This window comes from Pagrus pagrus (assembly GCF_965226575.1).
Source record: "Pagrus pagrus genome assembly, chromosome: 23".
NCBI lineage: Eukaryota > Metazoa > Chordata > Actinopteri > Spariformes > Sparidae > Pagrus > Pagrus pagrus.
The window spans coordinates 23331481-23347174 of NC_140205.1; the positions used below are offsets into that span (position 1 = coordinate 23331481).

Consider the following 15694-nt stretch of genomic DNA (forward strand, 5'->3'; position numbering starts at 1 on the left):
AGAAACTGGTAAGCAATGCCTACATTGACTACAGAAGTGTCAGTAAAGATTTCACGCTGTGGTAGACAAAATGTTATTCACTATGAAATACAGAAAAAAGAGTGAGTGTGTTAAGTTGAGTTAATGCTGTGACAAACATGTAACTTATTTGGTTACTGTCTTTACTTTGAGTAGAAAGGTGTCATTTCTGTAAATGTTTGCTGCATAGAATACTAAACAGATTGCATGGTTCTGACAAATGATGGTTTTAAGTTGAGAAAAAAAGGATATCTAAACTGAAGGAGATAACACATGATCTGTCCTCTCCATCTCAGATAATATCACATCCTTCATCCATCCACGACACTATGACAGTGTCAACTGTGTGCCCCCTGCAGGTTTGAATGCAAATGCCCCCCCTTCCTTCCCTTTTGTTTCTAGTAATGTCATTGTCTGATGAAGCTGATGACCCTTCCTGCCTTTGTTTCTATTGCATTCCAATTGATTTATGCATATGTTTTGTATTACCTAATGCTTTACCCTACAGTATATAAATGCTTGCATTTCATTTGTTCTGGGACAGTTCACAAACACAGACCCGCTCTCTGTCAATCCAGTTCACCAGTTTGCCGGCAGACATCTAAGAGACTCCTCAGAGACTCCTTTTCCAGACCATGGATACAACAGTGACCTGAGAATCCAAATTTTACTAAGAGGTAAGGGGTCCTTTTGAAAACCCAATTATTGTTGCTGAGTGTCGGAGGTGTGTGAAACTCCCAAAGAAGATTATGCAATCCAAATTTAAGTAAATTTGCTGTGTGGTTGCGAAAAGGGGGTTAATGGAACTGTTGAGAGGTTTACTTTGTAAGAATTGTTTAGGAATGCTTGCCTTTTCATAACTTTGACTTAGTTTTAGAGTTTCCTTGCCTCTTCCTGGCCTTAGAATCTGAATTGCTCATCATAAGGTGTAAGATTTCAGGTGACAGAGATAGGATTGGCCAATGAGAAATAGTCTCTGATTCCCCCCCGAAAAAAAACAACTTCCCCTTTCTTAAAATCATTTACTCTTCTTTTTCTGAGTTGACCAATCCAGTCAATATAGTTGTTACCAAGAAGATAAAATTTGTTGCAACACAAAAATAGAATAGGAAAAACATTTTTAAAAAGAAAAAAGGGTCCAGGAATTAAAATGTTGACGAAACAACAGTTACAACAAATACGCAACAACAAAAAAGTAGAGCTTAATGTACAATCCTACTGTTAACCTTGAAGCTTAGTTAATTGCACAATTTTTTTTTATTTTAAAAAGAAAAACAAGGCACAGTAAAACTAGTGTCGATTGTCAAAATAGAACAAAACAATATAACACAGAGCATAACATTTATTGGATAAGTCTGAAGCACCAAAAGAAACATGATTGATTTAATCAAGAGATTTGTGATGAATCCAAAATATAGGTTTTTGTTTTATGTGTGTCTTTGTCAGTAACTGGTGTGGAATGTGTCTTTATATTATATTATATATTTTAATCGAACATTAACCAGATGTTATGTTGTTGTTTTGGTGTGTGACTTCCTGTCTGCGCTGTGTTGAATTCGGCTGAATTGTTGCGCCGTGCTCTGGCATCCGGAAGAAATAGAAACCCTGCGTTTCTGCTCAGGAAGGGTCTGGACTGCCAGAGCTGAAATGGAGCAGATATGCAACTAGCTGCCGTGGTGGAGCCGTGGTGGAGCCGTGACGGAGCGGAGCCAGACCGAACACAGATCTGGTGGAATTTAGGGGTCACGGTGTTCGTAGGTTTGAAGTGAACCAGAATATGATGTTTATTTAAGATCCTCCTGAGTTTCTCAGATATTCCCGCAACATAAGGAATGACAATGTTGTAACGTTTTTCCGTCTCCTTCTCTCTGGATCTTTTAGAGGTTTTGACAAAAGTCCAGTTTGGGTATCCACAGGTTATAAGTGCTCCTCTGATGTGCTTCTGTTCCTTCTCCTTCCCCTCTGACTTAGTGGGCACGGTCTCAGCCCGATGGTTTAGGGTTCTGATGACCCCCAGCTTGTGCTCCAGTGGGTGATGAGAGTCGAACAGCAAGTATTGATCTGTGTGTAGGTTTTCTGTACACCTCAGTGTTGAGGCTTCTGTCTTCTTCAGCGTGTACTGCACAGTCCAAGAAGGGCAGACTGTCTCCTCTGACATCTTCCCGCGAGAACTTGATGTTACTGTCCAACTGACCAATTGTCTATTGTTGTGAAATTGTTTTCTGTGTAATAGTCAGGGTTTTTTGAATCCTGAAAATTATTAGTCTCTTGACCACCTGTCTCAAATCCGTTTGAAAATTATATTTTGCTTACTTCAGTGCAACTCAATCAGCATTTAATTCATCGCAGATTTGCCTTTTGGTGGTTTTTGTTGACTGTTGACCAACCTGACCAACTTTCTCTCAGCAGCAGGTTATAGTTTGTGTTTTCTTCCTGACTGTGGCAGTGACACAACTGTGCCATGCACATCATACTTACCAACAATTGTTTGCTCAGTTGATGTTGGGACCTCCAACTGCTATGAAATGGCTCCAAGTGACTTTCCTGACTTATTCAAATCAATAATGGGCTTTTTCAGATCAATGCTGAGCTCCTTAGTCTTCCCCATTGTAGCGTTTGTGGCTGAGTCTAATGGGTGTATCAAAAAAGCCTTTTTAAAATTGAAGAAGTTAAGAGACCATGAAGTTAAGAGACCATGCTACAAAGCAATACATGATGAAGTAACAGCAAGTAGTAACGGCCTTCTCCAGGGAACTGGCTTTCACCTGGTGGTAATCTATAGACCTCCAGGGCCCTACTCTTCCCAATTCTTAGAAGAATTTGGTGATTTTCCCTCCCATGGGTTAGATGTGTCAGTCCTGAATGTCACTTATATCTCTTCTGCAGTGTCAGACCACTTTCTTATTACATTTGAAACGTCATTAGCACGCGTCCTTGTACTGGTGAGAGAAATATTTTTACTTATTGTCATATCAGCCCAGCAATTTTAGCGCCACTCAGGGACAAATTGTCTGTGGTCTTGGCTCCTTTTGCGACAGTGACAGAACCTGTTGAAAATTTCACAAACGACCTTAACTCAGTACTTATTTCTCTACTTGTTTTGATGCACCCATCTCTACCAAGAGGAGAATCAATCAAAGAAATCTATACCCTGGTTTACAAATGAAACCCAAGATCTTAAGCAGGCCTGCAGGAAAATTGAAAATGCATAGCATAAATCAAAATTGGAAGTTTTCTTTCTTGCATGGCGTGAAAGTGTACTTTGTTTTAAGTGTGCTCTTTTGCTGCAAGAATAGCATATTTCTCTGGCCTAATACGCAATAAAAACACAATCCTAGATTTCTCTTTGACACTGTGGCTAAACTTACTCAAATACCACAGTCCATGAGCTGTGCACCCTTCACTGCAAATAATTTCTTAGATTTCTTTTGTAATAAAATCGATGAGATTAGATTCAAAATTACCTCTTCGTCTCTAGCATCCTCTGCAAATTTGATTGTAAAACATCCTTATGCTGATTACTAGTTAGTCTCAGTTCTTAATATTAAGTATCTATCTTGAGACATTGTCTAAACTGGTCTCAGCCTCAAAACCAACTACCTGCCTTCTGGACCCACCCACCGGCAAAACTGTTTAAGGATCTTTGGCCAACACGGGGACCTACAATGCTAAATATTGTAAATGTATCACTTATGACCAGTGCTGTCCCCCTTTAAGACTGCTGTGGTTAAGCCTCTACTCAAGAAACCTCTAAAGTCTTAAAGTTGTGTCTCAGCAACTTTCTGGCTACCTACTTAATAATAATCTTTTTGAACCTTTTCAATCAGCTTTCAGAGCCTGTCATTCCACTGAAACTGCATTTACTAAAGTGATGAATGACATTCTACTTACTTTGGACTCAAACTCTACCTCAGTACTTCTGTTACTGTATCTCAGTGCTGCATTTGATACCAAAGATCATGGCAGAGGTGTGAAAAGTATTCACATTCATTACTCAGGTAGAAGTATAGATACTAGGGTTTAAAAATACTTCTGTAGAAGTTGAAGTATCAACTCAAGCTTTTTACTCAAGTAAAAGTGTAAAAGTACTGGTTTCAAAACTACTTAGAGTATAAAAGTATGAGTAATGTAAGGGAAAAAAATGCCATTAAGGACAAAAGCTTAGGCCGCACCACAGGGGCCTATAGTGCACTACCCCACCTCCCCAAAAAAACATTTTTCTAAAGGCCATAATGACTATAATGTTATATTAAAATGTTAATGTTGAAAAATTTGGGATGCACTAGGCTACCTGTTTCAGCCTCATATATGCCCATTGTAAATGAACGCATTTTAGTACAATGCAAATACATTAAAGAACCATATATGTGTACTACTGAGCATTAACATCTGTGACATTTTGCTCGAGTTCTCTTGAGTCTCTGCCACGGACATCTTCGTACTAGGCTACATACATAAAGTCTGCTATGTCCTTGCTGGAGTGTGACGTGATTTGTGACGTGCAGGGGCGATGACAGGGCACAAAGGCCATTGAGTAAAATTCGATGGTTTTACCTTTCAGATTGATACCATAACATCCTAATTTATAATGAGACATTGATTATGTATTAAAACATTTTTTAATACCAATAATCAAGTTAATGTTACATTAGAAAACTGTTTTTTACAAGTACATCCAAAAAAGAGTGTAAAAGAGTGTAATTCACACAGAAAGCCGGCTCCAAAAGAGGTGTGAGGGCCCACGTCATGATGAAGACGTGTGTGTTTTCCCCCCGGTGTCCTCCTGTTAATCTAAACATGTACCCGCTGACTGTTTATAATCATATGGATGCTGTTATAATGTGTTGTGATTGGGATCCTGACCCACCAAACATCCTGGAAAGTGACAAAGTTACGTTTTTCTCTTAATTACATAATCACCATCAGTAAACGGGACGCTGTCTGACTCTATCACTTGTGGGGAGGGAGGCTGTTTATGGGGGGAAAGTTCACTGAAGTCTTCACCGCGAAAGTTAAAGTCTTTTGCCGGGGACAGACGCTGTTTTTCGGGCAGAAATGTGATGAAGAGTCGGTCGGACAGACACTTCTCCACGAACAACTGCGGTATTTTTTTCCTCATATAAGTTGCCAAAGACACGAGCAGTTACTACGTTACTGTTGTATGGTCATGTAACGTTGCTTTGTGGGACATTTATCTATATTTTGTTGAGTGAAGGATCTGTACAGTTATCAGACAGTGAACACCAGACCGACCCGCTCCGTGAACTTATCAGTTCACACTTGTTCGGTTCGCCAATACTTCGCGCAGCGAAATTTCACAAGTAACGAGGCTATTTTTAAAATGTAAGGAGTAGAAAGTACAGATAATTGCGGGAAAATGTAAGGAGTAGAAGTAAAAAGTCGGCTGAAAAATAACTCCAGTTAAGTATAGATAGAATTTCTACTTAAGTAAGGTAACGAAGTATTTGTACTTCGTTACTTGACACCTCTGGATCATGGCATACTGTCTGACTGACTCGAAAGTCAATATGGCATCTCTGGCCTGGCATTCGCTTGGCTAAATTCATACCTATCGGAAAGAGCACAATGCGTTGCTTATGATAATACTACTTCAATACTGATGTTAAGTATGGAGTTCCCCAGGACTGTTCTTGGCCCTTTGCTTTTCTCTTTATATATTTAACCTCTTGGCAAAGATTATTCGCAGTTAAGGAATACATTTCCACAACCACTTGACGCAACATTTTTTATTTGCTAATTATTTTGTGTAGCCTGTCCTCTTCCAGGTCACCATGATAGAGTGAAGGCAAGACTGCCATGATATACAGAACATATTCTTTACAAGCAGTGTTTCCCATTAATTGGCAAGTGTCTGGCGGCCCGCCATAGCCAAATTTGCTGCACCATAGTCTCATATTGATCCAAAAATTTTTTTTCACCTTTCACCTTCCATTCAGTCAACCCCCCCCCCAATTTATGCTGCCTCCCCCTCTTGTCAAAGCGGTGCCACTGTTTACAACTTCAGTGAGTTAGAACTAGCTATGTGTTCTGGTCATGGAAAGAAAAGAAATATAATAGGACAGACTAATAGGGAAGGGGAACAGCTGTCAGGTAAACCTGTGGTCTCTAATAACAGTAACGTTAGTAACAGTAACGTTAGTAACTAGGAAAGCTTGTAATCAATTTCTCTCCAGTCAGTCTTGTCTTGATAACCTAGCCTAGCAGTAAATAGCCTCTGTCTCACTGTCTGGGTTTTATTTACGAACCACTTTCAGTGCTGTTCTGTGACCCTGTGCCTGAAAAACAAGAGACTGAAATACAACTCATTATTACTCGTTATTTATTACATTTGATAAATGCCAATAGCAGCAGTGTTAGTGAACCGTGGCTTGGAAAGATAACCGCATTTCGCGTGTACAAGCCTTCACAAGTGCATGCACGAAATGACGGAATGGGTTTTCCAGCAGCAACTTCACCCACACAGACCAGACAATAAATAGTTGAGATGGTACTTATGGGTGCTCATAATTTTGAAACAAGACAATGATTATCTGGTCTCTCAGTCAAGGTTTAGTTACAAGTCAGGACTAATAGGTTCCAAGATTTAAGGCAATAGATTGATATTGACTATTGACTATACTATTTTCTTTCAAATCTTCTCTCAAAGTGCACCAGATTGATGCATTTAACTTTAAAATGTGCAAAATTTTCTTCTTGGGGCGCATACCCTCTACAACCCTAGAGGATCTGTGGAAAGGTCCACACACCAGAGTCTCACAAAATCCTTTGGGAACACTGACAAGTGTATGTTAACTTTTGCCCATGACTGTAATCTTGATTTGTAAATTGCCATGTTACAACACTGGCAGAAGTTTTGTATTGCATGGTGCAGGAGGTAACAGTAATTCCTCCTACCTCTCAGTTCCTCTCTCCTGGGTAACATGGTATTGCATTGGTGTGAGCCGTTTCCTCAGCTCCTCCTGAGAAAAGCTCAGTGGCCATGTGTTCTTAGTCCTCTGTGCTCCTGATGGTTGAGGAAGGGAGGACAAAAAATATTAGCTATGCAGTATTACGTATCTTCTGATGGCACCAGGAAGGAAAAAGAGCTGCATGTAACTATTACACTATCTATACACTACACTATATAAATTTGAAGTCTTCCTTGGTGTCAACAGCATGCTCATACACAAACAATGCTTAAAAGCAGGGGTTGGATGAAAAAAATACCTTACAGTATAGTAATGACAATGAAAAATAAACAGTGTGTTCACTAGATATAGGAAGCTGCAACTTTGCAGCAATATTTTGGTCTGATGATACTTGACCTTAAAGTGGCTAGTTTGCTATGTTCAACAATCTCTCATAGCTTTAATAGTAATAAATACATCAAAACTGTTGAATGCAATAATTATACCTACACAAGCAAAATAGTTGTCGTGAACGTACCTCAGTCCGAAAAGCTAGCTGGCCCAGCTGTTACTTTAGCTGGACCAACTGTGCGATATTCACTTTATGCTATATTAACTCAGTTTGCTGGTTTGTAGTCCATTTAAGGGCTCAACCACACACACACCTCTTTGCTATTTGTTGTGACTGTGACTTTGCTGGTCGAAGCTCTAAAATGTTGAACTCCATACAAAGCCAAGGTGCTTTACTAGCTTTACCACCATGTGCACCAGTTCTATTTGCCTCTTTGTTCGCATGGAAAGTCTTGCGTAGGAGTCTCGCCTATTTTTACCACAACACATGCACAGTTCTCAGCAAAAATAGACCTGAAAACGACCTGTACATAGTCATATCGTCATCATACCAGCGTTTCACAACAGTTTTGATGTCTGTATTTGTAGAATACTGTATGTCACCAACATGAAGACAATACACACAACAGATGAAGGGCAGTTTTTTTCCCTATGCTCACTTCTTTCTCTCCCTGCCTCCCTCCATCTCTTTCCCCCTCCTGCTTTCTCGCTCTTTCAACGGGGGTAAAGGAAAACCACATCATCATATTTATTGATAATTTTTAAAGGCAAACTTTGACAACTTGAAAAAAGGGAATGAAACTTTTGAAATTTTGACATTATGGAATGAAATACTGAATGACACATGTTGAAAAGCAACCGTTTGAGGATGTTTTTCCACTGGCTTTCGCTAACAGAGCAGCCATCTTGCCGGAAGACATTGAATGAAACAACACAAAACATGAGAATACGGAATGAAGTTTGAGAATAATTGAACTAACTGAATTTCTGAGAATATGGAATGAAACACAGGTCTGTAAGGATGTTAAGAGATCTTCTACGAATATAACAAAAAATGCTTCTAAAATACCAACCCTAGCTTTTGACGTATACGTGACCGCATGTTTGTACAGCAATGTTTACAGACCAACTCTAAAAATGGTCTTGGAACACAGATATAAATTCAGTATCTTATTGTCTCCAACAAAAGGCTCTTAAGTAACTCCAGTAACTTCTCAACTTGTTAACACCTTGATGATAAAACCCCATGATCAATGAAAAACTTAAACATTAAGTACAAACAAAACCACTCAGTGCGTGCAAGAAAGCCAAGCAGTGAATTATTTGATTCTTCTGTAAACACTTGAAATTTCAGCAGCATGTGACTATAGCCACAAACTCAACTGAAGCTAAACTCAAAGGAGAAGTGAACCATTTTAAAAGTAACCTTGTGTATCTTTGACCACTAATGGCACTAATTTTGTATTTTTATCATTTATTTTAATAATTTCTCAAGTGATATGTTAATAGGACTATTATAAAGCTTCTTGCTTTTTGTAGCTGAATAAATTGTTTTTCATGATGACATGAATTTTCCATGCCACATTCAAATCAAATTCAAACATAGAAAGCAAAGTGAAGAGGTGTATAGAAATTCACCTTATCGATAAAAGTTTGCCTTGATGAGTTACGGTATATTAGCTTTCAACACTAATCAAGAATTCAGCCAAGAATATCTATTCAAGTACCTGTATGTACATTCTCCTGCAGCACAATCCAATCAATTATTCAGTTTTGAAAGACAAGAGGCTAGATAATAGCCTTTTTAGCATTCAGTGTTATAATTGCAGTACCTAGAAGTTTTGATATTCACTGCATATCACTTGTTACTCAACAGTCCAATAGCCAGCTCTGTTAAGAATTGGTCCAAATGTTGAGCTCTCAAGCATTGTTCACTGCTCCCTGAGAGGATAACTTAAAGCAGCTCACATCATGCTGAACACACACAGATTGGGACAGTAAAGACATGCTGACACACCAGCCAGGGTAAGTCTTAAAGAGAGGCAGAGCACATCAAACACATGGCACCCTGTCAGTGGACCTGAGGGAAGACTGCAGGACCTCAGAGCTCTAGGCTGGCCCTTGGTTATTAGATGCAGCAGATTGAAGCCTGACATGATTGCTGGAGAGAGGAACTCCACCCACCACAAGAACCAAACACCCCTCAGTAGGGTTACAACCAAGGGCTGGGCTGGATGAGGGGAAGGGACAAATGGAGAAACAAAACAAGACAATACAAGTCAAGATGCTTAATAGTAATAGAGGCAACGTGTGGGAAAGTGCTGGTCATCAGGATCATTTGGAAATCCTACTGTTCATGAAGACTTGCATTTATAACAGGCCTGAGGATCATGGACACAAAAAACAAACAACATCAATAATGCATCCTGCGTGTGTGACTAATTCCCTCATTACAATATACATATCCTGTGAAGTTTATGACTTTCATCTCATGAAAATAAAAAGAAATACCAATTTAATTAAAGAAATCATGTACTCATAGTAAAATCCAACCTCGTTGAAAAAGTCTAACCAACCAAGAATGCCACCACATATTTTTGAATGCTGAAAACAAGTACACTCTTCTTAAATTTTGTTTTTACGATTGAAAAATCCATCCATTTTGCCAAAAAGTTCATTCTCAACCATAAATACTGAAATAAGATGACTTTTCAAATCCATCTGTGCTTTCTGTTTTGCTACTCTTATTTATTTAGTTAAACAAACAACTAAAAATACTATTTAAAAATGTTAAATAATATTTCACTGACCTCATGCTCTTGTACCTCACCAAAGCTCTCTAAAATGGACATAATGTTGGGAATGGATGTAGAAAGATTGGAAATATAAAGTAATAAATAATCAGCAAATAATTAAATTTTGTGCTCCCTCCTCGAATGATTCCAGTGTAAGCATCTCCCACACGCAAAGAGATCGCAAGCGTTTCAATAAGTGCAAAAAGAGGAGGGGAAAGAGGGCAACCTTGTCTTGTGGAATGACTTAAAGGGAAATAATCAGACCTGAACTCATTTGTCTGAACAGGGACTAGGGGCAAGGCATGGAGACTGTAGTAAAGGCTCTTGTTTTCACACGCTCTGCTTACCTACCTCACTTCCTTTACCTCACTTCCTTTCCTTTCCTCATCACTCATTGGTTCTTTTGTCACACCTCATTTACTTGCTCAAGTTCACCTGATCCACCCTTATGTAAGTCTTGCACACCCATTCATTCAGTCTTTGTTCACCTTCACATGGGGCGGCAGTCTTTCTAAGGAGTTTTCACACTTAGTAATTTGTATCTTAAGTTTAACTGAGAACTTTATTTACCATTACTTAAGAGCGCTAAGATTTATTTGACTTTCTAATCCTTGGTTTGTTTTCTTGCAGATTTATCGGCACCAGGAGAGGGCCACCTAAAAAGTCAACTCAAGGCCTTAGTCCTCTACAGTACATCTCATGGTCAGCAGGAACAGATCTTTGGCACCCCCATCTGGCAGAACACATGCCTACAAGTTTGAAGCCCCTTTCTTTCCAAACCTGATTAGAGAGAATGAGCTTGCAGTACCGGATGCTGTGTATGGCCCTCAGTTATCTACTCAACCTTAATAAAACAGAACAATTCAAATATCACATTCTTCTTGATCATCTAAAAGTGGACCAAGTCAAGCAACTAGCCCTTGCCTTCTCCTATGCTCCTGATCTATACACCCAAGCCATACAGGTCCTTGATGAACGTTATGGGCAACCTAGACAATTGGCATTGAAGGAGCTCAGAAATATTACGGATCTCCTTCCTATCACAGCAGGTGATGGTCATACTCTTGATAGCTTTGCCCTTCGTGTACAAGAACCTGTTGGTGTGCTTAGCACCATGGAAGATCAAGGACATGATAGCGCTCATGTTGATCGTCTCCTTGAAAAGCTGCCTGCAGAACATTCCAGTCGCTTTAAACGGCATGTCTACAGGAACCAAGGTGTCATTACCTATGACTTCGCATGTAATGAGTCTATATAATATATTAGTTTCAGCTTTTAAGTTGAATTACTGAAATAAATGAACTTTTGCACGATATTCAAATTTTTTGAGTTTCAGAGTAGAGGAGAGGTTCTTAAAATAAAGAAAAAGTCACTATGAGCATGGGGAACACGCAGGTAGACTGCTTTCTCAACAGTTGCAACAATATTCTGCTGCAAACTTTATTACAGAAATACAAGCTATGGATGGCACTGTTAAAAATTACCCAAAAGACATCAATGACCAGTTTAAGCATTTTTATTCTTTCCTATACACTTCATATAGCCCCCAGGATAATGGCTTTGTTGAGAATTTGGACTTGCCCACTATAAGTGATGAGGACAAAGCTAGCTTTGAAGAGCCAATATCTATGAACGACATTAGCCAGGTGATCAAATTAATGAAAAATAGGAAAGCACCAGGCCCTGATGGATACCCCATGGAGTTTTATAAGACTTTTGAAACTAAATTGGTTCCCAATTGTGCTCTGTTTATGCAGAGGCACTTATTCAAAGGAAACTCCCTACATCCATGACTCAAGCCACAATTTCTGTATTGCCAAAGAAAGATAAGGACCCTACCAAATGTGAATCTTATCTTCCGATCAGCTTACTCACATGTGACTATAAAATACTTACAAAAATCCTTGCCCTCAGATTAGAATCTATAGTGCCGACCATCATATATTCTGATCAAACAGGTGGGGCAGTCATTTCACAACTTGCGCCGCCTCTTTAATGTACTCTATTCCAAACACTCATCCCAATCCCCAGAAATAGTTATTTCGCTGGATGCACACAAGGCCTTTGACCGAATTGAATATAGTCACCTTTTTAAATCGCTAGGTAAATTTGGATTTGGACAGACCTTCATTTCTTGGATTCAAACAATATACACTTCACCACAGGCATCAGTGAGGACAAACAATACACCTTCAGTTTGTTTTACCCTTCAAAGGGGCACAAGACAGGGGTGTCGACTGTCCCCTCTCCTTTTCGATCTTTCCGTTGAACCACTAGCTATAGCTCTGAGGCAAAACAATGGTATCAACAGGGGCGGACAGGTTCACACAGTTTCATTATACGCGGATGACCTCTTGTTGTTCATATCTGATCCTGAAGTTTCAATCCCAAAGTGCATGGACACTATATCACAATTTTGCGTGACCTAAGGCTAAAAAAATCAATCCAACAAAGAGCGTATTTTTCCCAATTAACAAGAAAGCATTCACAATGTCCTTTAACTCATACCCATTCAAAGTCACAACTGGCCCCTTAACATATTTGGGAGTCAAAGTAACACGCCGTTACAGAGAGCTGTATATACATAATGTGGTGACTATTGCTACTCAAAGCCACTGTGATTGCCAGACTAGGTCAAAACTAGTTAGGACGCGTGTACTCCATCTTTTGCTTGCACGACTGTTTATTGGTAAAACAAAGAAACAACAAAATATCAGCGTGTGCATGGCTACACGGTCAAAAACTGTGTGCTCATCCCCGGTCCCAATCATCTTCACCTGCCCTGGTGAGCTCACCTATGTGTCTTCCGGCGCACATACACCACCCAGTGTTCAAAACAAAAACAACAAACAAACAAATACTCCATACATACGTAATGGCTGCAACACATAATTTCCAACCAATTATGGACCAAGCTAGGAATGATCTCAGGCGCAGGTCAACTCTCATGTTGTTTTTAGCTGGGCGCATCCACTCAATAAAGATGATTATTCTACCTAAATTGTTATACTTACTTCAGACGGCTCCCATTTTTTTTTTTGCCAAAATCATTCTTTAAAGAACTAGATAAATACATAAGCACATTCATTTGGAATAAATCTATACCCCACGTACGCAAAACTGTTTTAGAGAGACGCAAGGCAAAACAAGCCAAACTTTTTTATATTATTTCTGGGCAGCCAACATTCATAAATTGACTATATGGTATGATAATTTTGTGAGGGGGGAAGGCCCTCTCTGGGCCCTTAAGGAACAGCAATCGTGTGCGCCAGCCTCCCCAGCGTCTATGTTGTGTGGCCCTCTACCACTGGCTGCAGGGGTTCATACAGATAACCCAGTCGTCAAAGACACCCTTTGTATTCCAATTCCGTAAGCACTTTGGCCAAACGCAGGCTTTGAGGTCTATGCCTTTTATTGCAAATCCTCTCTTTAAACCTTCTTTGATTGATTCGACCTTCCAAATCTGGTTTGAAAAGGGAATACACTGTGTGGGGGACCTTTTCACAAATGGGATATTCAATTCCTTTGATGACTTTGTAAAACAGTAGCGTACCAAATTCGCATTTTCTCACATACTTACAAATCCATGACTTTAGTCGTAAACACTTTCCATCTTTCCCATCTGAACCACTCATGAGCCTGCTCGATAAATGTGTCTAAACATTTTTTAAAATTTTTTATTTAACCTTTATTTAACCAGGAATAGACTCATTGAGATTAAAAATCTGTTTTACAAGAGTGTCTTGGCCAAGACCGGCAGCAGCATAGACATACATACACACAAAGACAAAATGGACATAAACATTAATAACAATTAGCATCCAAAACAGCAAACATTTTAAGATCAGCTAAAATAATAAAAGCGTCAGGCAAAACATCTGCAGCTAGAGTTTACAGCCTCCATGTCATCCAATTTACCTTTAAAGGTGTTCAATGAGACCAACTCATTTAGTTTCAAAGTTTTTTGTAACATGTTCCAGGCAGAGGGAGCAGCAAACCTGAACGCTGTCTTACCCAGCTCAGTTCTGACTCTTGGGACAGACAGCAAGCAAAGATCCTGTGACCGAAGATTGTCCCAGCATTACTTCGGTTAATGTAGGACATAAGGTAAGAAGGGACTAAACCTAAGATTGCCTTGTAAGTGAGAATATGCATATGTCTCAGTCTACGCCTTGATAAGGAGGACCATCCAACCCGTTCGTACAGTGTGCAGTGATGAAATTGGGCCTTATCAAGCAGGCTCTGTGTCTAAAGTATACAATATTATTCAAAAAATGGAGTGCTACTCCCTACGACACTTGAAGGAACAGTGGGAGGGGGACTTGGACACGGAGCTCTCTGAGGAAATCTGGCAAAAAGCGATCCAAAGAATCCATACATCCTCAATCTGTGTCAGACACAGATTGTTACAGTTAGTACTGAAGTAATGAACCGACTACATCTCTGCAGGTCCAAATTGGCCCAGATGTATCCTGGTACAGACCCAAGTTGCATCAAATGCCATCAGGCCCCAGCCACTTTAGGCCACATGTTTTGGACTTGTCCAAAATTGTACACATATTGGTCAGAGATGTTTAACACATTCTCCTACATATGCGAAAAAAAGGTTAACTCAGACTCTGTCATTGCACCTTCTGGAGTTGCCCCTGGCAACAGTGGGATATCGAGACATCAATCAGACCTAATGGCATTCTCAACATTACTAGCCCGCAGGCTTATTCTTTTGAACTGGAAATCTGCCACTCCCCCATCTCACTCGCGCTGGATTTGTGAGGTAATGTCATTCCTCAAGCTAGAGAAAATCAGATGCACAGTCCAGGGCTCTTTGGAAAAATTCAAAAACACATGGCACCCCTTTCTAGACTACTATATTAATGATTTGGACGCAACCACTTTAAATTAGTTGTTTTCTACATCTCTACCCTTTCCTCTTCCCCACCCTTTTCAGTCTCTTTCCGGCGGGTCGCACTGCCTACTCCTCCTTCATTTGTTTATCCTGTTGTTATTACAAATACAAATAATTATTGTGCAATGTGTATGAGATGAGCAGGATATTGGTTATTGTACAGCATTTATACAGCAGTGCTAAATTGCCATCTTTTCTGTCTTGCTTTTTGTTTTGTCTGTGTTTGATTCATTCATGTTTCCACATTTTGCCAAAAAATCAATAAAAACATTTTGAAATAAACAAATTATCCAGCCACGTAACTATCCATCCATATATGAAATGAAATCGCACACTTATGGTTTGTAAGGCATTTAACAATGTAACGGGATGTGCAACAGAAGTAATCCTAGCCAGTTCAGCCACAAAACAGCTCATCGTCCATTGTAAATAGAACAGAAAATAAAGATGTAATCCACTAAATCACACATTTCCAGATCTTGTGTTTTGATATCAAACAGACAGCTACTGCTAGCTTTTCAAGCTGATAGGTTTCACTCTAGTCTATGTGTTAACTTCCACCAGGTCCGCTGCACTGCATGTCTGCTCCATCCCAGCTCCGGCAGTCCGCAGCCCTCCGGAGCAGATACGCAGGACCTGCGCCGCCCCTCCCTAAACGCAGAACACGCGCTGTGCGTAGGGCCCCATGATCCATGGGGGGCCCCATTTTGCGCAAG

At 39.8% G+C, this 15694-nt stretch overlaps 1 protein-coding gene across 5 annotated transcripts in view; it reads right to left on the bottom strand.

Annotated features, from left to right (window-relative positions):
- The window catches only part of msrb3 (methionine sulfoxide reductase B3), a 36876-nt gene that overhangs the window by 8611 nt on the left and 12571 nt on the right, over nucleotides 1–15694 (bottom strand). For 4 of the 5 annotated variants that reach the window (XM_084345387.1, XM_084345383.1, XM_084345384.1 and 1 more), the window contains 2 exons: nucleotides 9295–9507; nucleotides 6934–7042 (listed from right to left, as the gene is read on the bottom strand). In XM_084345387.1, the coding sequence (XP_084201513.1) occupies nucleotides 6934–7042; nucleotides 9295–9433 (248 nt within the window). In that variant the 5' untranslated portion in view covers nucleotides 9434–9507. The remainder of the gene's footprint in view (nucleotides 1–6933; nucleotides 7043–9294; nucleotides 9508–15694) is intronic. The other variant, XM_084345386.1, reaches the window with a different exon arrangement.